Raw genomic sequence first — 25784 nt, forward strand, 5'->3', positions numbered from 1 at the left:
ATCGTGCGTCGCCGCGACTGTCGCGCAAAATGTCGTGTCTCGCGCTCAAAGGGCGACGCACGAAACACGAAGCGACGCACGATATTTTGCCCGACACACGAAGCGATACACGATATTTTATTATTCAAATATCGCCCATATTATCAGAATCTCGTGTATCGCGGTCTAATTTCAGACCGCGACACACGAGACACGAAGCGATACACGATATTTTGCGCGATAAACGAAGCGACACGCGATATTGGTACTATTCAAATATCGCTGTTATAATATCGCCTGTAGACTGTCTCCGTTTTTAAAAAATCAGGGGAGACAAAAAGGGGATATTTTTTTAATAATCTTTTATTATTGTGTCGATGGCAACAATATTGATAATAAATGGTTAAAAAATTACTGTAACACCATTTAAAAAACGCGACGGTCGACAGGCCAACACTTGTGCATCCAGAAAGGATAGTAAATAAAAGCGAACTGACAGGTCCAGATGTTATCATGACCATACGGGCAAGTCGTAAAATAAACAGAGAAATTAATGGTTTTAAATGGATATACAAAACAGAAAGAAAATTGATAGCATAGTCAATCAAAGCGAACTAAACGGTTACAATTGGATAAACATCGGGAAACTGGTAAACAACACATACATTTGTTTTTAAATCGGGGGCCCAAGGCTGCAGCCTTGTTAGCCTAGTGCTTAACCCGCCACTGTTAATAACCAATGCGCAAACATGACAAGCGCACCAACAATGACAAAGCTGCATGTATATCTATCCGCTTTGTTGTTATCATTAGTCGACGCAGTTGTTTTTGGTACAACTGTTCTGGTTGAGTTATCACACTCAATTCCATTAGTCGGCGCAGTTGTTTTGGGTACAACTGTTCTGGTTGAGTTATCACACTCAATTCCATTACACTGTCGGATATCCTGTATCGGCCAGGGCAAGGACAGTTGTACTGATCCGTCAGCAAGACCGTCTAGGAAGCCGTCGACGACGTCTGTTACGTTTACTGTTTCGTTGCTATGATAATCTAAGTCATACTCAGCTCTTGGGAGAACAAGGACGTTTGTTATTATAACCGTCATGTTTTCAGGACTTGGACGTATGCTAGAATCAGGTCGCTCTGGGAAAGCGTAGACGAACACTCCTTGGTCCATGTGTGCCGATACTGCACTTTCCAGATCAAACCGCATCTTGACGGTGTTGGAAACAGTTTGTTCATCTTCAATCTGCGCTTTGAATTGCATCATGTTCCTTTTATCCGCGAGGGAATCTTTGTCGTCTCTTGACATGCAGGCCCAAACGGTACTATAGCCTTGCGATATTGTGCGCCAAATGGTTCCAAGCTGCCAAAACGCCGACTTGATCGTTGCAAGGACACTGAACAGGTTTCTTCCGCCAATGTCACAAAATGATTTGGCACCGTCCGGGGGTGTTACATAACAACCAGTATGGCTTTCAAACGCTACGTCTTTTATCTGCTCGCAAGGGACTGTATTGAATGATCGCATGAGCGGGACTAACGCTACCTGTAAGCACTTTCTAACTGCGTTTACCCATTTTTGACCAACGTCATCAAACTCTGCATAGTGGTCCGTGTAGAGATTACAGAACTTTTCACCGTAGTCAAGCGCATAAGATTGTTCAAGTTCTTTGCATGGAAAGCGTTTCTATATGAAATTGATAAAACAGCTCCATTGGAATAAAGTTATATGTACTATCATGTCATAATTGTTATTATATGATGTACCCATTTGAAATATAAAAAAAAATATTGAAGAATTTTATATTTTGAATGCGTTGTTTTATTTGTAACTTGCAGTAAATTGTATCTTATTTACAATATGCCATAAAGGGAACATTATTTGTTGAGCCCTCGTTACATGTATGTTTGGGGATTGGAGTAAAAAGTACTGGTACGCGAATAACAATAAATAATGGAAAATGTGCACTAACTTCTAAACAATTCCGGTACCAAGAACACTGGGTTCCATCTGGACTATAACATGTTGGGTCCAGCCTAATAGAAGTTGTTGTCGGCATACTTTCATTTGAGCCTCCTGGGGCGTCAACTTCACATGCGCAATCGTCAGTTACAGCACCTGTCAACATGGGAAAAGTCGTTTGAATCATCGAATACAGTCACTTATATTATACTGGTACAGATTATTAAAGTGGACATTAAAGTTTACCAAATAGCCCTAAGCTTTATAAGCAAGTTACTACGAATTGCATGCTAGTCATAGAGATTTTAAGGATTAAATGATAACCATGGAATATTGCATGCAAATGGGTCTTATCACTCCCGCAGATTGTATATTAAAACAATTTGGAATATCAAGCAAAGGTGGAATAACCAAGTAAATTTCGTTTCGAAATAACTATCGAATAAAGGTCGAAATTCTAGTGGGGTATTGGATATTCAAAGAATGGCGAATGCACAGCTCAATATAGAGTTTTCAAACTATAATAAATCTTAAGCCATGGTCGAATACTTAGCTGTTTATCGGAAATTCAAAATATTAAGAATTTCTAGCAAAGTTCGTATAACTTGTTTGGGGTTGGGTATTTAAACTAATTAAATATTTCGCCAAGGTCAAATGCGATGTTGGACAGTGTGTATTCTAACCTAAGAGAATATCGATTCAAGGTCGAACACCCAACTGTGCATCTGTTATTCTATCATATGCGAATGTTCGGCAGTAGCTCAGTATTGGCTTTTCTAAAATACTGGGAATATCGAGCAAATTTCGAAAATCTAGGTTTGTATTGTGTATTCGAAAGTTCTCAAATATCAAGTGAGGTGCGAATACCCAGCAAAGTATTTTCAATTTAGCCTAAGCGAATTATCGAGCCTCGACCTAACAACCAGCTTAATAATTGGCATTCAAACTATAGCTTATTTCGAATCAATATCCAACAGTCAGCTGGGTTTTTGACAATCGAACTATTATGAATATCAAGCCAATTTTGAAAATACAGCCTAGAAATCAGAATTCGAGCTTTCGCGAATACAGAGCAAGACAGTAATACTCAGCTGGGTATTGTGTATTCGACCTTTTGCAAATATTTAGCAAAGGACTTATTTCTAGCAAAGCATTGGGATGTGCGGATTATTGCAAATATAGAGCTAAGATTGAATAACCGGCTATGTATTGGGCAGTATAACTTAAGAGTCAAATACCAAGTTGGTAAGTTTGTATTTTAACTATTTCGAGTATCGAGATAGGTCAAACGGCCAGGCATGGTATTGGGTATTCGATATATTGCAACTATTAAGCCATGGTCGATTACCCAGTCGGGAATCGATCGATTATTTGAACTTTTGAGAATTGTAAGCATTCTGTCGTATACCTTGTTAGAGAATGTGTATTCAAACAATGACCCATGTTCTAATAATCAGATTGGTATTGGGGTTTCAATCTTAAGCGAATATCAATTCATTGTAAAGTACCTAGCTGGCAAAATTTAAAATCAAATTATGTTACCTCACACTATATCCAATTCGGATCAACGTTCAAATACCAAGCTGGATATCGCTTATTAGAACATAAGCGAATATCGAGCCACGTTCGAATACTCAGCTGAGTATGTAGTCGTAAGTAAAAAGGTATGTAATACTTTATTATTTACCGGAATTGACATCGTGTACTTCCAGCATGCATTGGTAGTAGCAGTATGTCGCAGTTCTGTACCTCACACTGGTGCTTATGGTTTGACTTCTGCTGCATGTATGTATCGGTGACACAGGTCCCATACTGATATTTGCTATACCTACTTATTGTTATACATTCAAGCGAACCAAGATCAGTCTCACTACTACAGTTGCTATGCACCGGGTACACATGGTTAACTGTGAATATAATTAATATTTAAATAGTAGTACTTAACAATGATATTTCGACTTGTTACCTGTTTTTCTCTTTTTAAAAATGAACTTATATTTCAAAACAAGTATTTCTCTGTTATGACAATGACCTTGCTTCATATGGTTAATTATGACTATTTTAGCAAAATAACTTTGAAATCACAAGCCGATGTACCTTCATGTGTTGGTATGTAACGTCAGAAATGATCCTGTACCACGTTTGTTAAAAAAAGTCAATACTTTCGATTATATTGCCACGTCCAGTGCGTCACATTAATACTTTCGACTAACCAAAAATCTTCTATGAAATCAAACTGACCAGAATTGATGTACACAAATTTGGTTAGATATTATTCTGGTGCTCTTGAAATCATGCCCCAAGCGAAAAAACTATGCAAGCTTCGGATGTCGCATGTTAAATGACTACTTTACATGTGAGCGATCGAGAATCTTATTGGTCATCGTTTGATGATATAGCTTTTGGTGAACAATAAACTAACAATGAAAAATATCGTTCTATTTCGCAACATTAAAACATAACGTGCTTGTATTTGTCCATTTAATTCAGGTGTAGTGTTTTTGATATCAAACGTTCTCGTTGGTGCACCCAACTGCACCTAAAGTCTCATCACTATCTGTATCTGTATCACAGCGAGACCTCACAACATCACCATTAGTTTGGTCTACGCACTTACAGATTATACAAACGCGGCAATTAAACATATTTTTGAAGAGTTAGAGCGTATTATGATCCGAAGAAATACATCCTCGTCGTCACATTCGACTGGAATGCAAGGTTGGACCAGGCGCATACCAAAACTGGTCAGGAACAGTGGGCCGATTCGGTACAGGAGAGATCAACCACAGAGTGCTGAGACTTCTTGCGTTTGCTAGAAGCCACCAACTAAAATTGGCCAACACGCTGCAACCACAAAAACCGTCCAGAAAAGCGACCTGGCATGATCTATCCGAGAACGCACACAACCAAATCGTTTTTATACTGGCTCCACAACGGTTCCAGTACAGCATAAACAATGCGAACACACCAACGTTTCCTGGCAAAGACCTTGGGAGAGACAATGACATAATGCTCCCCACCATCAAGCAGAAGCTAAATAACAAGCTCATGACCAAGAATCCTCGTGGTAAGTTTGCAGCCTTTAACATCGCAGACAATAACATCGACACCATAATCAACAACATCAAGGAGGTCCTGCTATCATCGACCGAATAAGTTCTTGGGAAAGCAACAATTACAAGCCATGAGTGACCGCCGAGATTACGGACCTCTGCGATAAGAGAAGAGGGCTGCGGAATGAGAATTACACCGCCAGGAATCTAGGGCAGAATACCAGAAAGCGAACAGGAAAATGAGAAAGAAGATGAAAGAGGCTCAGAATGAGTGAATTGAAGAGCAATCTATAAATATTGATAAAGAGATGACCACATGCAGAAGTACAAAAGGCTTACATCACCCTAAAAACCCTCACAAAGACCAGTTAGCCCATGGGCAGTGTTATTGAAGACGCTGGCGGAACCTCTTCACCGAAAGTGACGCAGTCCCAAACAGGTGGAGTGAATACTGAAGCAACTTCTACAACTACCCCCTTCAACCAGATACCAGTCTACATCAGAATGATCCTAGACTAGAGGCGGCCGACGAAAGTCTGTCCATACTAAAGGAAGAAGAGGAGAAGGCAATGCGCAAAGTATCAAGGCAAACATTCTCAAAAAGTGGACAACGTCCCTTTTGAACTGATTAAACATTGAGGTAAGGCAACGACTGAATCAATGAAGACACTATGCTAGATGATCTGGGAGAAGTAGTGGCTCAAGGACATTCTCCTAGCAGAGTTGTCGTTCGTGCCACAACATACATCTCTGCAACGGGCTCAATGCCAGGATTCTTGGCAAAACACATCGAAGTAATTGTACGCTCTTTCATGTAAATATCTAGGACCCCAGGCATAATATTTTTAAGTAATTACCTTTAAAAACTGCATATATTGTTAATTTATCGACATATTTAAAAACAATTATAAGAACTATTTGCATGCCCATTTACGCAGATAGCATCACTCCGCTAAAATGTAAACAAAGGCCGAAATGGTGAGGAAAAGCTTGTGTTTATCTACAAACACATTGAAAGTTTCATATCGTGTTTGTTTATTTTAAATGTGTAATCAAATGAAATAGCTGACTATGGGAATATATCGCAAGTCTGCATGTTGGAAAAGCATAATGTTACTTTCATTTCAAGACAATTATTGCAATGGTTTTAAATGGTATTGACTAGTTTATAAATATCAAATATGCCTGACATAAAATGTAGCGTACTTACGTATTGTTCGTGGAGAACACGCAGTAACAAACCAAGTTCATTTCTGTTTTCATCGAGATTTATTTCTGTTAAATAATTTCTAACACAACGCTTCTAATGTTCATGAAGTACAATTTTACAGCGCGGCTGCCAACATGGCCGCCCCGTCGAGAAAACGTGATAACTCTCACAGCAGACTTTCAAATCTTACCGCAGAATGAATTTCTTACAACAACCACACAGCATTTTATTCTCAGGAAAATAAACATAAAGTTTAGATGTCTTATCCCATCCTCGATTGGTTGACTGTTACTCTTCGCCCGATTCACTAAGCCCACCCCTTCGAATAACCGTTGTTGATTGGATGGATCGCACATGCATCTACCACATGTCACAGCAGAAGAGTGCAATACACAATAAGAATAAACAATATGCATATACAGTTATGTCACACAACCCTCCCTCTTATTTTGATTTTTTTGTATTTTATGAAATTTGAAATTTAATTATCGAATTACGAAGTACTTGTAAACATAATTCATATAAACACATCTATGATGGGAAATATGCTAATAACAAGAATATTTTTCTTTACAAGCGTCTCGGCTGAAATAGATATATTAGTTATTGTTATACAATGTCAATGTCAATCGGGATGTATTGGAGCACATCATCTGTTGATCGTTGGTCTTCAGTACATCTGTTGTCGTCCATGTAGTATTGAAGTTGCGGCTCGCGGCGAATGAAGTCGCTTGAAGTCGGACCGGTTACTGCCGTCGCGGAGATTAAGATCGATCCGTCTTTAAGTCGTGTAGGCGAATCGGGTCTATCCCTGTTGCTGTGATGATTAATATAAGCCGATCGTTAGGTCGTTCTTGGCGATACGCGTGCGTTTGATGTTCCTGATCTTATTTCTGCTGTTCATATTGCGTCATCTATTTTCGTTTACGTTGTTGTTGTATTTCCGTTGTTGGTTCCAGCGTCTTCTTCTTTTCTCTCGGGACATCAAGATCTCCTATTGGCCATAATGCTCACAAGGTATTAACTATAGCAGTGTTCCCTTTGATGTCTTAAGCCTCGGAAGTACCATTCCGAATACGTTATCTACGCATGTCAAACAGTTGAACGGCTGCATCTAACTCTATAGTGTTTAACGTCACAAGTATTTTGTCCAGTGTTGCGTCACTTGTTGTCCTTCGAAATCTTCTGGCGTTGGGTCTTCTTCTAGCAAACTGTTTCCCTTTCGCTGAAAAGTTACCCTTTCTCGGAGTTTCTCCAGTGTCATGCCTCAATACATTTCAAAACACAAAATGACGTCATTAGTGTGACGAAATGACGTCATTATACCAGCAAAATTCTCCAGTTAAACTCTTGTACAATATAAATAAACGGTAAAAGCATTTACTTAAAAGAAAATTTGTTGGATTCAGTGGAATGTCGAATTTAATTCTCTCGTGATCGTAGAAAATATATACAATTATTTATGATAATCTAAAACTAGAAAAAGGAGTTCCGAAAATTTGTTCTTTTCACCGTTGAAAATAACAATTTGTTCTTTTCACTGCTGTTATTTCACTGCAGAACTATTATATTTTATCATTAGGTTTAAAAGAAACTGCTGTGTTTACTCATGAAATTGGGAGTTAAAGCGTTAAAGGTGCCTTTTCACAGATTTTGGCATGTTTTAAAGTATGTCATTAAAGGTATTATATTGATAAATGTAAACATTGGATCTAAAAAGCTCCAGTAAAATATCAAGAATAACATTTAAACAAGAGGGCCAAGATGGTCCTAGTTCGTTCACCTGAGAGGAGTCTGTTCATTCAATCTTTACCAAATGTCAAACTTGACCTAGATATTGTCCAGACAAACATCCTGGTCAAGTTTCATCATTATTTCATCTGCTAGTCATGATCAATATACCTATGAAGTTTCATGATCCTAGGCGTAAGCATTCTTGAGTTATCATCCGGAAACCATTTTTCTAAGTTGAGTCACCGTGACATTGACAGCCATTGTGTGAATACGTGTTTGGCACTGTGACATTGACCTTTGACCTAGTGACCTGATAATCAATAGGGGTCATCTCTGAGTCATGATCAATACACCTATGAAGTTTCATGAACCTAGGCATAGCGTTCTTGAGTTATCATCCAGAAACCATTTTACTATTTCAGGTCACCGTGACATTGACCTTTGACCTAGTGACCTGAAAATCAATATGGGTCATCTGCAAGTCATTATTATTGTACCTATGAAGTTTCATGATCCTAGGCATAAGCGTTCTTGAGTTATCATTCAGAAACCATTTTACTATTTCAGGTCACCTTGTCCTTGACCTTCGGTATTGTGACCTGAAAATCAATATGGGGTTATCTGCGAGTCATGATCAATGTACCTACGAAGTTTCATGATCCTAGGCCTAAGCGTTCCGTTCTTGAGTTATCATCCGGAAACAATTTTACTATTTCGGGTCATTGTGACCTTGAACTTTGACCTAGTGACCTGAAAATCAATAGGGGTCATCTGCAAGGTATGATCAATGTACCTATGAAGTTTCATGATCCTAGGCATAAGCGTTCTTGAGTTATCATCCGGAAACCATTTTACTATTTCGGGTCAACGTGACCTTGACCTTTGACCTAGTGACCTGAAAATCAATAGGGGTCATCTGCGATACATGATCAATGAACCTTCATGATTCTTGGCATAAGCGCTCTTGAGTTATCATCCGGAAACCATCTTGTGGACGGACGGACCGACATGAGCAAAACAATATACCCCCTCTTTTTCGAAAGGGGGGGGGGCATAATGAGAAAACTGCCCCCCTCCCAGCAGCCATGTTATTCAACTGACCGGAACCATTTTTGAACTCAACTGTCGTATCAAGGAAACAAATGTTCTGAGCAAATTTCATGAAAATTGGGCCGAGAATGTGACTTCTACTGTGTTCACATGTTTTCACTATATACATATAGAGAAAAATGCCCCGCCCACTGGCGGCCATGTTTTTTCACCGATCCCGACCATTTTCAAACTCGTCCGAGATATCAATAAAACCAATGTTTTGACCAACTTTCATGATGATTGGGCAAAAATTGTGACTTCTAGAGTGTTTACAAGGTTTCTCCATAGCCAAATAGGGAAAACTGCCACTATATACATATAGAGAAAAATGCCCCGCCCGCTGGCGGCCATGTTTTTTCACCGATCTCGACCATTTTTTAACTTGTCCAAGACATCAATTGAACAAATGTTTTGACCAACTTTCATGATCATTGGGGAAAATTGTGACTTCTAGAGTGTTTACAAGGTTTCTCTATAGCCAAATAAGGAAAACTGCCCCCCCCCCCTCTTGGCGGCCATGTTTTTCAACGGATCGGAACCACTTTTGAATTTAACCAAGATATCATTAAGACAAACATTTTGACAAAGTTACATGAAGATTGGGCATGAAATGTGACTTCTACAGTGTTTACAAGGTTTTTCTTTTGTTTGACCTAGTGACCTAGTTTTTGACCCGGCGCAACCCAGTTTCGAACTCGGCCGAGATTGTATTAGGACAAAGCTTCTGACCAAGTTTTATGAAGATGGGGCAACAACAGAACTCTCCAAATTATTCAATCGTTTCGCGTTGCAACGCTTTATAATTTTCAGGTTTTTAAATCGTCAAAAGATGCATATAATGACTATATTAGGCCATGGTAAATTCTTAGTAATACTGTTTCCTTACAAATATCATAACTAAAACGACAATTTGCGAATCTGAAACAACTTTTTTCAATTTTGTCAATTTCCCAAAACGTGAAAAGATCCCTTTAATTCAACCAAAATTGAGATAATACTTAAACTTTTCTTTAGTTTTAAAACTAAAACTATGATATCCTTTGGGATTTGGTTTTACTGGAATTGGGAAAAAATATATGTTTTTCCATTCGGAATATGACCGAATAACGGCTATACAATCAGCTGAAAAAAAGCCCTGAGTTGCAAGGCAAATAAAAGTGCATCTAAAGTCTTAAGAAAAACAAAGATTGTATTCAATACCTGGTGTTTATTTTCCCCATGATCTCTCACCAGTAATACTTTAACATGAAACAGTCTAATTTTCTTACACTTTCCTTTAAACAGGTATACTGGGATACATGTGTTATCTTTAATTTTGATAAATTACTAAGATTAAATTTAGACACATTCTTAAACTAATAATTATACATGTATCAATTTCATGACATTTTTTAAAGTTTTATTTTTCCAACCAAGTCGATATTCGGAAACAGCTTGTGGTACAATAGGCCCTATATACAAATTATTCACAATAAAAATTACTGCTTTCTAAACAAAAAAATACCAAGATGCGGTATTAGTCTTTTCAACATTTCTTATCTAAATTAGTAAATTGTCATAGTTATTATTTAATACATAAACTATTTTCCTGCAATCTTTTTTTTCCATTTATCACTGCAATATGTACCCATTGATATAGAATTCATGAATGGCATTCCTATAGATAAAATGTTAAGATCAAATTTAATGCTAGAATATTTTTTTACTGAAGTCCTTAAATGTACATGTTTATTTAGTGTTGTTTAGATTGAAAAGAGACTCCAAACAAATAAGTTATTGGTATGGTACTATATGTTGAAACATAAATAAAGCTGAACATGATGGATTAAAATGAAGTCAATTTGTGTTTTCCTTTTTATTTTAATCACATATAAATTATGAAAAAGTATGCAAGTGTATGAAAGAAAAAAATTAAGGACATTCGAATTTACACCCCGCTGTCCGTTTTTCTCTTATTGTTTTCAATTGTTTAACTCATCCTATGCACTTGCGAAGAATATCAAAAAAATCCTGTCATATGTTATCATTTTTAAATGTGTGTACTTTGATGAGTTGCTGTACTAATGATATTGACATTGAACAAAACAAGGATATGCACTACTGTATCAGCAATTCGAGTCTTTCTCCAGAAATTTGCGAAGGCAAAGGAAAAATATGTGTGATTCACCGGGCACTGGGTTACCCCTTTGAATTTGTTTAATTTAAGGCACTTAATCAATTGTAACTGTAATTAAGAAAGTGCAATAATTGAACAAAAATATTTAAACTAATCAGCCTTTAAAAAGCTGTTGAATCTTTTTATTTTTATGTCTTTCATGATATTGAAGAATTTAAGCAACACAAATTGGTGAGAAAATGTAATAAATTAAAGATTTATGCATATGGGTGCCCTGGTGCTTAAAGAGCCTGGGGAAAGACATGAGTATTACAAGTATGTTGATTTATTATTTATTTAAAAGATCATGTTAAGAATTGAATTAATGTTATAGCAGCTTGGTTCTGTGAAGTTTTGATTCTGTACTTTGTTGACAGAATGTCATATTTCTCTTAAATAATGTTTTATTATTATAAATATTGCTTAATGAACTTGTAAGTGTAGAATAGCTGCTTCCAATTGTCTCCTTTCAGGAAAAACATTGGACAATTAAATGTTTTTTGTTTAAACAACAATAACAAAACAACTGTACTGGTGTTGGCCTGGAATTTATTTTAAGATTTGTATTTCACCATAGAACTAGTTTAATTGAGTAAACATCTTCAGGCTCTATGTGTACCAAACTGGCATTGCATTGGTAAAACATAAACAGACTGTTTATTTTGGTCAATATTTATATTCAACATTTCTCATTCACTCAAAATCTTGTCAAAACAGCAACTAATTATTGCTGCTTCTTGATAATTTTATATTATTTTCTAATAAAGATATACAGCTTTGTCTCATTGTTAATATTGCAAAATGTTAATTTAATTAAATATGTGCATGAAATAAAAATTAATAGCACGCGCCCATTTGTAAACTTCAAATACTAGCAGTTAAAGCAAAGCCGTTTGGCGCGGCTAATTTGAATATGCGACAATGATCATGTGACTAAAAGTCACATGTGGTGGAAAGTAGTCCGTGAGCCCACGACAGGTGAATGTAATGAACCGCCGTGTTCTTTTACCATTATTCGGGTGTTGTCTTGCGGAGATAATGGTAGGGCATGAATAGGTGTTCACTACTGAATCCCTGAAATATGATGCACTTGAAGACTATAATAAACCATTGCACTAGAAAAGGTTACATTCCACTAAGAAACGGCCGAAAAAAAAAGTTGCAAAAACAGTCGATTTTGATTTGTGTCAAGTTCTTTCTTGCATTGTACATGACATATCTTTTTTATTGCATAAATCGATTCCGCTTAGAATGGCCTTTAAGAAAAGGTATGGTTATGGGGGTCTCTATGTGCAAAATGTTGCATTTATTTTCGCTCAAAGTTGTCGCTTTTACATTGAATTATATAGGAAAACTATTTAGTGTATTATGACCTAAACGCAAAACCAGGCCTAGTCACAAAGGAGCTGTATTTACAGAAAATCGTCATTTTTTTAGTGGGATATGACGCTTTTTGGCAAATTTCACGGAATAAATGCGTTTGTTTCACGAATTTAAGGAGCATCGTGAGTTTTTAAGAAAAAAATACGTTTTCAGAGGAAAATAAGAAAAAAAAACGTACAAAAACTCGTCTTGAGCATCTCAAATCGCAACATTTTGTGCTGAAAGAGCTCATGAACACGTTTTAATAGTTGTTTACTTCTTTTTGATACATAGCTTGTAACAATATTCCAGTATTTTGACCGCTTGTAATTATTTAGGGTAATCGTTTTACGCCTGAACGCCCATTATAAATCAAAGCTCCGAACGCGAAAGCCACATGGCTTATCAGGCGTTATAATCAAATAACGTACCCACATGCTAATCAGTGACAACACTAGTAAAACCAGGCATAATGAATGCGTGTAATGTGTCGTCTCACAGTAGCCTCTGTCACATACGCACAGGCTTATCAGTGAGAACACTAGGACAACCATGCATAATGAATGCGTGTAATGTGTCGTCTCAGAGAAGCCTCTGTCACATACGCACAGGCTAATCAGTGACAACACTAGGACAACCATGCATAATGAATGCGTGTAATGGGTCGTCTCAGAGTAGCCTCTGCCACGTACCCACAGGCTTATCAGTGACAACACTAGGTTACATTACACTAAATGATCGCTTCATGTAGGGCTGTACTCTCTAAAAAAATATCATAGTTGACAGGAAGGCATGTTTTACACTTTTTACCATTATTCGGGTGTTATCTTGCGGAGATAATGGTAGGGCATGAATAGGTGTTCACTACTGAATCCCTGAAATATGATGCACTTGAAGACTATAGTAAACCATTGCACTAGAAAAGGTTACATTCCACTAAGAAACGGCCGAAAAAAAAAGTTGCAAAAACAGTCGATTTTGATTTGTGGCTCAAGAAAGTGGCTCAAGGAGTGGGCCAAGTCTATGGTCATCATGGTCAAAAAGAGCAACCTCAGGCTGTGCAAGAATTCTTCAGGACATCAGTCGGCGTCCGTCACGGTTGTCTGCTCCCCCTTCATGTTTGATATTTTCCTTGAAAGGATAATGCAGGCGACTATCCAATGCCACCACACCTCCATTCCCTATCGGTGGCAGACCCATCTCCTACTTGGGATTCGCTGATGACATGGGGTTACTAGTAGTGAACTACAAGACCTCGCCAACGCGCTCTACAAAAGAACAGGGGCATACGAGATGGATGTAAGCACGGAGAAGTCAAAGATCATGGTGAATAGAACGAATTACTACAGCGCAGCCATCACCATGAATGGCGAGAAACAGGAAGAAGAGACCATATTCAAGTACTTAAGAGCAACCCTATTCAATGATGGTTCCAGCACCGCTGAGGTTCGAATAAGAATCGGCAGCATGGCAACTGCAGTAATGGCTAGACTGAGCAGATTATGGGCAAGCAGCTCCGTCAGCTTCCCTAACAAGTACAGGCTCTACACGTCCATCGTAGTTTCTACCCTACTGTTCGGCTACAAAACCTGGACGCTACACGCCGACACAGATCGCTTGATACAGGCATTCGAACACAAGTGCATCCGAAGACTGCTCCTCATCTCCTACCTGGAGCACAATACCAACGAGTACGTCCGGAACATGAGAGCAGCACTTGTTGGCCCACACGAACCCCTCCTAGGGACAGTCAAAAGACGAAATCTGTCTTGGTTTCGGACATGTCAGTAGGCACGACTCACTGTACAAGACTCACTGTGCATGTGTTCTACGTGGAACCCTAGAGGGGGAGGGGGTCGGTTGCGAGGCCGTCAGAAGAAAATCTAAATGTAAAAAGTGAAAGAATGGACGTTCCTTTCCAAGGATGAGTTACTCATAGAAGCCCGCTAAAACCTGACTGGTGGAGGATCTCTGTGTTATCGTTTCTCATTTTCCCCATAGGCTAGAACGACCAAAACGGTCGAGAGAATGATGATTATGTTGATGGTGAACAATTTACTCTCTTGATGCCGTGGAAACTAACGGTTTTATTTACCGTAAACCGCCATTGATGACATGTCGATTGAATATCGGTCAATTATGTGTGGTCAGTAGGGATGCAAGAGATTAATATCGAGACGATCACTTAAAAGATTACATGTGTTTTTAAAGGTTAAACTGATTTGTTTTATTTTAGCTTTTTTTAACGAATAAATCTTTTTTTGCGCGCGACACACTGCTATCTTGCTATGGCGACTAGTTAGAACAACATGCTACACCAACGACGATAAGAAAAATCGTGTAAAAAAAACAGAATAATAAATAAATAAATAAATACGTTTTTAGTTTAAAGCAGGGGTACATTTTGATACTTTGCACCATTTTCTTACCCGCGACAATTGAACTTGCGAACTGCGGGGATAGGGGGATATAAGCGCAGACCTAGTTGTTAAAATCTTGACCAGTAACGTCGTACTATATGTTTTATCATAAATGTATAGTATTATTAGTATTTTACTCCATCAACGATACCACCACTACCGTCTGATGAAAGTTTGAATTAAGAAACAGTATTAAAAATAAAATCATTAAAAATATTCGTTTTGTAATTGTCACGAAGTTGCTGGGTACGGTACGGTAAAAAAAACAACAACAACATGTAACTAGCACTATATAAAACGGTTATAAAACTTGGTCACATCGATTTTAAATAAAAATACTGATTATTTTAAAGATTTAATTTCCATTTCATTGAGTTTATATAATTAAAACGAAATGAACAGACACATAAAATAGTTGTGAGCGATACGACACGAACGGGTCACAGTATACGGTTTACCGGCTAATGTTTTTGTAACCTATTGCATCCTCAGCGACTCAATACTTATTGAAACCGGCAATAGCGCCCACTTTGAATTATATCCAGTTTAAAATGTAAGTATTATATCATGGAACAATTCAAAAATTAATATCAACCATTTTGATCAATTGTTAATAAGCGACATAGCAATATAGATTTGAGATTCGGCCATCGTCAATCTTAACTTGATAAATCTCGTTTTTGCATATAAAAAAAATCTGAAATATACATTCTACGTATAAACCAATCTTTCTTACAAACTATAGGTGTTTTGTTCCACATATTTTTAGTGAAGCCTGTACTTGAGATTGTATTGTTAAGTTCAAAATGCATCAGTATCGTTTACCACTACCGCCACCACCATAATAATAATAATAATAATCTTAAACTTAATAATAATTAAAATCATCATTATCATCGTCGTAATCATCATCATCATCATCATCATCATCATATAATCATCATCATCGTCATATAAAAAGGATAATATTACTGAATACTCAGTGGCATTATGCTTCTGCACATCATGATTTTAATGCTGATGATTAAGATTGTAAGATTGTTTAATGATGATGTTGTTGATGATGATGATAATCATGATCACATTAAATACCTAAAACTATCCAAACAAGTGTCGATATCATTGTTGTCACAAATGAACTGCTATCCTCTGTATATCGAATGCGTATGAAGAATGTAACAATCATATAGCCTTATAGGGCAAGTATAACACACGTCGTTATTTGAAATACGTATTCGCCATGTCAGCTTATCAGATATCATGCGTCAAAGGTCTCAATGCCCAAATGAGAAAACGTTAGCAAACCTCAAAGGGGCTTGTTTGCGGATTGTTACAATAACAATTATCATTGCATTATCACAGTTTAAAAAAAGAACATATTCATTATATATTCCAACAAACCAAATAACACTTATGACTTAGAAAGAAAACAATATTTTAAATATTGTTACGTTTTACTGGATAGTAAAAAATATAGTAATTTTACCAGATTTTACGATTTTCATTCAAACATTGGCAAAGTCATGTATTACTAGCATTTTGTATAAGCATTTGATTCCGAAGCCATTTCTTGTTCGTTATATTTTGATCTCAACGATCTCGGGTTCAATCCAATTGAATAAAAACATTTTTGTTTACGCACGAACATACATATTATTCCTTTGAAGATCAATATATTTATGTTTTCGAGAACGTCTATTTGAAATAATTGCACGGACATGCAAAGATATATAAGCTACGTATTCAACCAAATTGGTGAAAAATTCAGCTCGATTAAAGATACATGTATATAGAAAACCAAATGTACCTTCATCACACTGTTAATGTGGTACAATTGAAACGACGGCTTTTTTCAACTATGTTACTGTCATTGACATTTAACTATCTAACGTTCTTTTCCGCTTCAAACTAACAAAATCCTGTTTTACACCCTCGGCCAAGAACAGTAATATTTTCGGTAATTTGCTTTGGTGAAATAAGAACTTAAGTTCGAACAAACCCTTTTGTATTCTAATTCAGTGTGTACAATTTGGAATGCTTATTAAATTGAGGCATATAGTGATATATCGTCATGTAACACTGCTTTTGAATTATTAAGGACTATTTTTTCTGGCGAATAATGAAAATATCATACTTAATTCGGTCATAACTACGCAAGGTTCTATTCACTTAATTGTATCTGTTTTTGCTATTAACTTTAAAAATTAATTATTTATATTTGATTGTCTCAAGATTAAAAAAAAATATTTAATGATAAATAGAATACCAAGTTAGTGTCAGTGTGATGTTGAAGCCTCGTCGTGTAAAACTTTCTTCAACTCGTCGAATAAATTCAAGTACACGATGACAATAACATAGTATCCTCTATATATACTACATTCGGAAGTAAAAAGAAATCTTTGTCAGGTAAATCGAGGTTCGTTAGAAAAACGAGCAAAATCACGGTTATAAAAACAGTAACCCACTTATGCTTTATTGAAGCTTACATAATAAATCGAACGCTCTTTGATGGCAAACAACAAAATGCTATGCTTCACAGCTATATAACAAAGTAAGTCTGATTTTCGATCAGTGTCCGTATATATAAGCATAATGAACATTTCATTTTGAATAAATATAGATAATATTATGGGAAAACAAAGTTTCACTTACGAACCTAACATTATCCAAAATAGTGTCGATTTCAATTAACGGACAAACCCAGCTAACCTCGATATATTGAATGCACGGCATATTAAAATATTAAAAGGGCCTTTTCACGTTTGGGTAAATTTACAAAATTGAAAAAAGTTGTTTCAGATTCGCAAATTTTCGTTTTAGTTATGATAGTTGTGAGGAAACAGTTAAACTGAACATTTACCAAATAACCATCACATGCATCTTTTAACGATTAAAAAACCCGAAAATTATAAAGTGTGCAACGCGAAACGAATTAATAATTTGGAGAGTTCTGTTGTTGTCGTTTTATTATGTGAAGCTACGAGGACTGCTTATATAAGTATAAAATACAACTGGCATTGTATCCGGAAGGATGGCCGTGTGGTCTAAGTTGTAGACTTTTTACCCCAGGACTCCAGGGGTCAGTGGTTCGAGCCCTGCTGAGGGTTACATTTTTTTCTTTTTTTTAATTATATTCTTGATTTCTTACTGGAGCTTTGTATAAATTATGTTTACATTTATCAATATAAAGCATTTTATGACAAATTTCAAAACATGCCAAAATCTGTGAAAAGGCCCCTTTAAGGCTAAATCGAACACATCACTTGAAATACATTTGTGACTATGTCACCTTATCTTATCTCTTATGTCATAAGTCCAATGCACCTTTACCAAAAAAGCGAACGTTATCATGCTTTTTAAAGGACTTGCTTGTAGATTAGACAGATAATAATTTTAATAAAATAATACATTTAAAAAGGGATTTAATTCATTACATTTAAACAAACCAAAAAGCATAACTTCGAACATGATTTTTTCAGAGCCGATTCGTTTAATTCTATGCATACAAATTATAAACACAGTACAACCTAAACAGTTATTACGTTTTTCGTCGATTATTTTGCAGATACATTTTTGTGTATCACTAACAAACCGTTTTTTTCTCAAGACTCTGAGAGAAAGACAGCGAGCGAGAGAGAGGGGGAGAGAGAGTGGGGTGAGAGAGAATCGAGAGAGGGAGAGGGAAGGAGAGAGGGAGGGGGAGATGAAGGGTTATCTTCCTCAATCGATTGAAAAGTAAGTCCGAGGAACTGCTGGCCAAAGAGCAGCCTGGATTCAGAATTGAGCGAAGCACTTTGGAAAAGATCATCATCAACACGAGCTCTTCAGCAACTTCATCCACTTTAAGAAACTTTCGACAGCTTGTTGCATGAAGGTCTATGGCATGTTATGAAAGGATTGAACATTGACGAAGGGCTGATGCACATCATCCAAGAACTCTATGGATACGCTAACAACGCAGTATTTCTCACTGGACAGCAAGGGGGATTCTTCAGGACATCAGTGGGCGTCCGTCATAAATGCCTGTTCTCTCCCGACCTTGTTTACCTTTAAGTTGAGAAAATAATGCAGAAGACTCTTTATGACCACCACACGTTTATTTCCATCGATGGGAGACCCATCTTAAACTTGAGATTAAACCTCAAGGGTGGCACAAGCAGTGAACTCCTCCAAGATCTTCCCAACAGTATATGAAAGAGCAGGAGCATACGCGATGGAGGTAAGCACGGAGAAGTCAAACATCGTGGTTAACATCACGACCAGCACAAGTGCAGACATCACCATGAACGACGAGAAGCTGGAAGAAATTATAAGCTTGAGGTACTGGGGAGCAACCCTGTTCCATGATCATTCCGGTACCGATTAAGTCCGCATAAGAATGGCTATGGCGAACGCAGTGATGGTCGGACTGAGCAGGTTGTGGACAAGCAGTTCGATCAGCTCCCCCAGATAGTACAGGCTCTACACGTCCCTCGTAGTCCAATCCTAATGTACGGCTGCAAGACCTGAACGATTCACGGAGGCACAGAACGCAGGATACAGGTCTTTGAACACAAATGTCTTCGAAGACTGCTACGCATCTTCAGCACAGGCCGCAACACCAACGAGTACGTCCGGAACATGACTGCCACACATGTTGGCCCACACAAGCTCCTACTGGTAACCGTAAGACGTTGACAGTTGGCTTGGTTTGGATACATCCGGGCATGACTCTCTCTGAACGACTATTATAAAGGGCACGCTAGATGGAGGTTGACGTCGATGCCATCAGGAGAAAAGCTGGATGGACAATGGGAAAGAGGTGACATCCCTTACCATGGATGAATTACTCTCAGCAACAAACTACCGACCTGACTGGAGGACGATTTCTTTATCGTCGTCCCTCCTTTCCACCCAACGGCCAGTGCTTTACATTCAAGCGTTGCTGGCCGTTTGCATTCTCCCGCTGCGTAAAATGGTCGCAAGATATCTAGGTAAAACCCATTCCACATGGGAATCTTTGCCGAAAAGAGCCAAACGATATAACTAATAAGTTACTAACATTTGTTTTTCTTTAGTGAAAATCAAAATAATCTCATAATCGTTATATGAATTAATATTGAAGAATTTAATTCTTTCATGTGTGTGTATATTGTAATGGTTTATGCCGTGTATATTATTCTTCGTATAGTAACCGAACATTTAAATTCCTAACGAAATGATGGTTGTTTAGTACAGTAAGCCGATCGGCTCAGTGCTGTTATTTGTGTAGGAGTTTACATGAAGAGCAACGAAAATAACGCACCTAGAAAAAATTACTACAATGCCCTCATTTTACTTTCAGGCGTTCACAGTGCGCGAAAACTAACTTTTCATTTTTCAGAACATTTCTTTATGGTATTTAGGTTCCTAATTATGTAGTCTATTTTTTTAAATAAAACGTCATGTGAGTACTTTATATTACATGTTTATCATCTAAGAAGTTCAACGTTGCCTCCCCTTCATAACATGCGACGCATTAGTCAATAAGATGCTATCTACATCGCCGTTAATATAAACCAAATAGAAGATAAATATTAACTATGTAAATATATCGACATGCTAGAAAAATTATATAGTTGTGTTTACAATGTCGTTTGTGTTTCAAACTCACATCAGCGTAGGATATGCGTATTTTTGTGGAAGGAAAATAACTAAAATTAGTATATTATCCATAAATAAACACAATTCATTGGTTGATATATCGACATGCTAGAAAAATAATAAAGTTTTGTTTACAATGTCGTTTGTATTTCAAACTCACATCAGCATAGGATATGTGTATTTTTGTGGAAGGAAAATAACTAAAATTAGTATATGATCGATGAATAAACACAATTCATTGGTTGATATATCGACATGCTAGAAAAATAATATAGTTTTGTTTACAATGTCGTTTGTATTTCACACTCACATCAGCATAGGATATGTGTATTTTTGTGGAAGGAAAATAACTAAAATTAGTATATGATATATAAATAAACACAATTTATTGGTTGATATATCGACATGCTAGACAAATAATATAGTTTTATTTACAATGTCGTTTGTATTTCACATTCACATCATCATATGATATGTGTATTTTTATGGAAGGAAAATAACTAAAATTAGTATATGATCTATGAATAAACACGTTTCATTGATTGAGACCAATGAGACAGTGGATGCGGAAGGTTCTATGTATGATATTAATGAAAGTCTGGTCACTTTCAACGAAAGAATCTCCCACGGTTGGGATCTAGCCTATGACATCACAGTTGCCAGTCGGACACTTTCCATGTCGCCTGGGCTACCTTTGAGTTAAGATAGCTTTCTTCGCCTGGCGTAAGCGTAGAAAAGTCGGTATTTAACGATTTATTTATTGGTGATATGTAACCATCCAGTTTGGTTTACTTCATTTTTGTCGCGTCGTGGTCAGGTGATCAGTTGGCAGAAAAAAATTGAAAGTGGAAAGACGTTTACCGTCTTTTTGTCATTGACATTTGTTTTATATAAGATGCTTTGGTCTTGACGTATAGTATTTTGTGGATTGATGTTTGTTTCATATTGTTTTGTATTTCTGAAATGATTCAACGTGTTTCGATGTTAAATAACATGTTTTAGCCGACTGCAGAAATAACGGCTAAATGGTATATATCGTCTTTTCTTTATTTTAAATTTGTAATACACGTTAAACTAAATGGTACTCAATAATATTTGCATGTATATTAATTTGCAACAGTCCCTCATGTAGGTGAGTTTTTGAGTAGGTGAAAGAGGTGGTCGATTCCCTTAATCGGTAAGGTACATGTATTATATGTGATCAATGCTTCTGCCATATCATTGTTTATGTTTTGTCATATCTTATCTTGTGTAATATGTTTGTATTGCTTTCAGGTGCTTTGTAAGGTTAATAATAAAATCAGTCAGTAGATTGTCATTATTGAAAAACGTATGCTTCTAGTATTAATAAATGGATGATAAAAGTGTATGCTATTATTTCAGCGTTCATGTGATTAATTTTTGTATTAGTATATATTATGTTGTATTCGTTTAGATGCCAAATAAACTCACGGTTCTGAGTTTGCATATGTAACTCATAACAAACGAAACCATCAGAAACCAGGTCGTCATGGTTATAAACCCATCGAGGTACATAAGTTTTCCACGTGATGACATGCGAACAAACTGGTGTATTTCAAAGCATCATATAGGAGATTTAAACATGCGTCATATTGTCAATATTTTTATTGCATATAGTTGTTCTGCTTAATGTTTGAAGCCGAAATAACAAGGATACAAGAGTTCACACATGTGTGCCATGTTGTGTGTGTTCCACACTCACATCAGCAGATGAAATGTATATTGTTGTGGAAGACAATTACTTATATTACATGATCTATAAATAAACACAATTTAATTGGAAGATTTACCGGGGCGGCGGGTGTCGAACGGCATTATTTATGATCAAGTCAAGTCAATTTTATTGGCAAATACATTTGTACATAGCCAAACAACATACATAATACATGTAATGACGATGTGAATAAATGCATATACAACAATTGTGATGAAAAGTATGGTGTATATGATAGACATGAAATAATGATTCATGGTTGTGCGAATGTTGACAAAAACACAAAACAACAATAAACAATATACATTTATACATACATAATACTAATTGTGACTAGATCTTAAATTAAATGCCATTCTAGTAAATTAAGCCAAGTAAATTAATGTTTTTTTTATTCGAAGTAGACATCAGTTGCTTAAATTTTATAATAGAAGACCAGCGTAGATAATATTTAGGTAACAATAGTTTTCTTAAATCTCTATACAATGGACAAATTAACAAAAAATGGTAAACATTCTCAATAACACCCATATTACATCTTGTACATACTCGTTCATTTCTTGGAATATTTCTATATCTACCTTCTTCAATGAATAGTGAGTGTGCAGAACAGCGAAGTCTAGTCAAACAAATTCTATCCCTATCGTTTACTATAATATCTAAATAGTTTTCAAAATCAAAATTTGATTTGAATAAACGATACGTATCAAGTTTAGGCAAGTTATCAATATCACTAACCCATGTTTGTGAACTGATATCCTTTATACGCTGACAAATACAATTAACATCACTAGTGGTTATATAAGATTTAATATACAAAAAAGGCAATCCTAAATCCTGGAGCAATATCTTGAGTTTAATACCCCAGTTAGTAATATGCGAATTAACATCATCGAAATCTAGCAACAATTTATTAAGTAAGGAATCTGGTTTCTGCTTTATTTTGAACCAAAATTTAATGATACACTCTAAAGGAAAACGACCCAGCTCGCCATACACTGCCGCAGACGTAGTTTGTGGTCGAATAGACAATGTCTGTTTAAGGAATTTTAGATGGACTTTCTCTATGTCCGGGCTGGGATGAAATCCCCAAATCTCAGTACCGTAGGTCAATATTGGCAATATCATAGCATCAAAAAGACGTATTTTGTCAGCAATACTGAATGAAATTTTAGAAAAAAGTTTATTTAAGGAAAACAATGCTCTAGATGCTTGTTTCGATAAGGCTTCCTGCGCTTTTAAAAAATTGCCGTTTGAGGACAATGTCACACCGAGATAAGTAAACTTATTTACTACCTCGAGCTTAATATCATTATATTTAACATCAATATTTTTTTTTTAATTCTATTGCCTTTATTGAAAACCATAACAACAGTCTTGCTTGTGTTCGCAGATATACCCCATTCGCTGCAATATTCATGCAACCTATCTAAAAGACGCTGGAGTCCAGTTGCTGAGTAAGAAAATAGAGCGGTATCGTCAGCAAATAGCAACGAGAATAATTTTGTGTTGTCGACATTTACATATTCAGTAGAATCATTTTACAAATAGTCATATATATCATTTACGAACAATATAAATAATAATGGTGATAAAGGCTCACCCTGTTTTACACCAGAATGACTATCAAAGAATTCTGAAAGAGAATAGCCAGTTTTAAATGTGTGATTACACTGATTTTCTATACGTGTGCTACTACACAGTGTACACGAACCACTACTTACATTACTTGTCTTAACGCATGATTTAACACAACATATATTGATTTAATCATTTTAACAAATTTAGATGATATGTTATGCTGCAGCAGTTTGTACAAAATTCCGTTCCTATAAACGAGATCGAAAGCTTTTTTTAAAATCAACAAAGGCACAATACAGCTGCCGGTTTTCTCGATAAACGACTCTATTTATCACTGCATTTAGCACAAAAATACAATCTATAATACTCTTATCGTTTCTAAAACCAAATTGAAAATCACTAAGTTTATTATTGTTTTCAAGCCATTTACGTACTCTTCTGTCTAGCAATATGGAAAATATTTTAGAAAAAATACTAGTAAGAGTTATCCCCCTGTAGTTATTGACATCGTTCTTATCTCCTTTCTTAGGCACGGGAACAATAACGCCTAAAGACCATGAATATGGATATGAACTTGTTCTGTAAATATAATTAAACAATTTACATAGGACAGGAGATATAATCTCTTTACAATCAATAAAAATCTCAGGAATAAGTTGGTCAAAACCACCGCTTTTCCCCCGTTTAATATCCCCTATTGCATAAATTACTTCTTCAATTAAGAAGTCGCTATCAAGGAATTCCACGGAAACAATGGCACTATCTAATAAGTTTGATAAATCTTCTTCAACCGTGACATTAGAAAAAACATCATCGCTTGAAAACAAATTCTTAAAATGTTCAAAAAATGTGTCCGGAGTAATATCACTATCATTTCGCCGATTATTTATCTTTTTTTTTTCATTCCAAAACTTTTGAGGTTGTAACTTGGCATATGTGCGAAAATTTCTCTTTGTCGCATGATATTCTTGCAGTTCCGGAAAGTGGTGAAAGAGCCCTTGACATCCCGGTCGCAAGGCGGACACCAGTTGCAAGCCGCAACGGCTACCTTTGAGTTTAGATAGCTTTGGTCGCCTGGGATAAAGTTTCCTCGTGCTACCTCGTGCTACATACGGCGGGCTACCGAATGGTTCGTTCGGAAAGCAGCCGGGTCCGGTTTAATAAAAAACTACAAAACACGACTGTAGTCGCGCGACTGTGCGGTCGACCGACGGTTGTCGGCCGCCAACTGACAAATTGTCGCGTTCACGGAGAAATTTTCCGCGACTGTGGTCGCATGACTGTGTGGTCAGTCGACTGCGGTCGTTGTAGTCGCTATTTTTAGAAAATTATCACTTCCGCCATCAACATTTTTTTATTTATTGTACGAAAACTCATATCACGAAAAGTAAATCTTAAATTTGTTAAAATAATATGATATTATTTGTTTAAATAGAATTCGCTTGCGGATTCTTGGTCAAAGGTGTGTTTGTAATAATATTCATTAAGTGTTCAAAGTTCAAATACAAAATCTGACGCAATGAAATAAAATCTACTACTATGGTTCACGCGTCTCTGGACAATGTCCTTCCGCGTGTCAAAATTGCAGAACCTCAAACATACTTGCCAACGCAGTTTCAAGATGTTGGTACTAAAGACCGTACATTTATATGAATATTCACCGTATACCAATATGAATTAGTGCGCTCGACAAATCGGACGGATAGAAGGATCGAATGAATAATGCTCGTAGATCGAGGAAAACGCGTGCAAAAACTGCATTGTGGTGTCTGGATGTCTACGGAAGTCTCTAAACGGGTTTGCAATCAGCTCTGGAATCCACCAATGATTATGGACATACTGCTGAGACATTTTTGTTAAAATGTTCTTTATATC

General features: G+C 36.5%; 1 protein-coding gene across 1 annotated transcript; it reads right to left on the bottom strand.

The window, feature by feature from the left end:
• Window positions 1-529: 529 nt before the first annotated feature.
• LOC127860795 (uncharacterized) lies at window positions 530-16199 on the bottom strand. The gene is made up of 4 exons (XM_052399072.1): window positions 16064-16199; window positions 3633-3852; window positions 1956-2101; window positions 530-1669 (listed from the first exon to the last, which is right to left on the bottom strand). Exons 2-4 carry the CDS (start codon window positions 3754-3756, stop codon window positions 695-697), a joined length of 1245 nt encoding a protein of 414 aa, XP_052255032.1. The 5' UTR covers window positions 3757-3852; window positions 16064-16199; the 3' UTR covers window positions 530-694.
• Between the last annotated feature and the right edge of the window lie 9585 nt (window positions 16200-25784).

This window comes from Dreissena polymorpha, chromosome 15 (genome assembly GCF_020536995.1).
Source record: "Dreissena polymorpha isolate Duluth1 chromosome 15, UMN_Dpol_1.0, whole genome shotgun sequence".
Classification (NCBI taxonomy): domain Eukaryota; kingdom Metazoa; phylum Mollusca; class Bivalvia; order Myida; family Dreissenidae; genus Dreissena; species Dreissena polymorpha.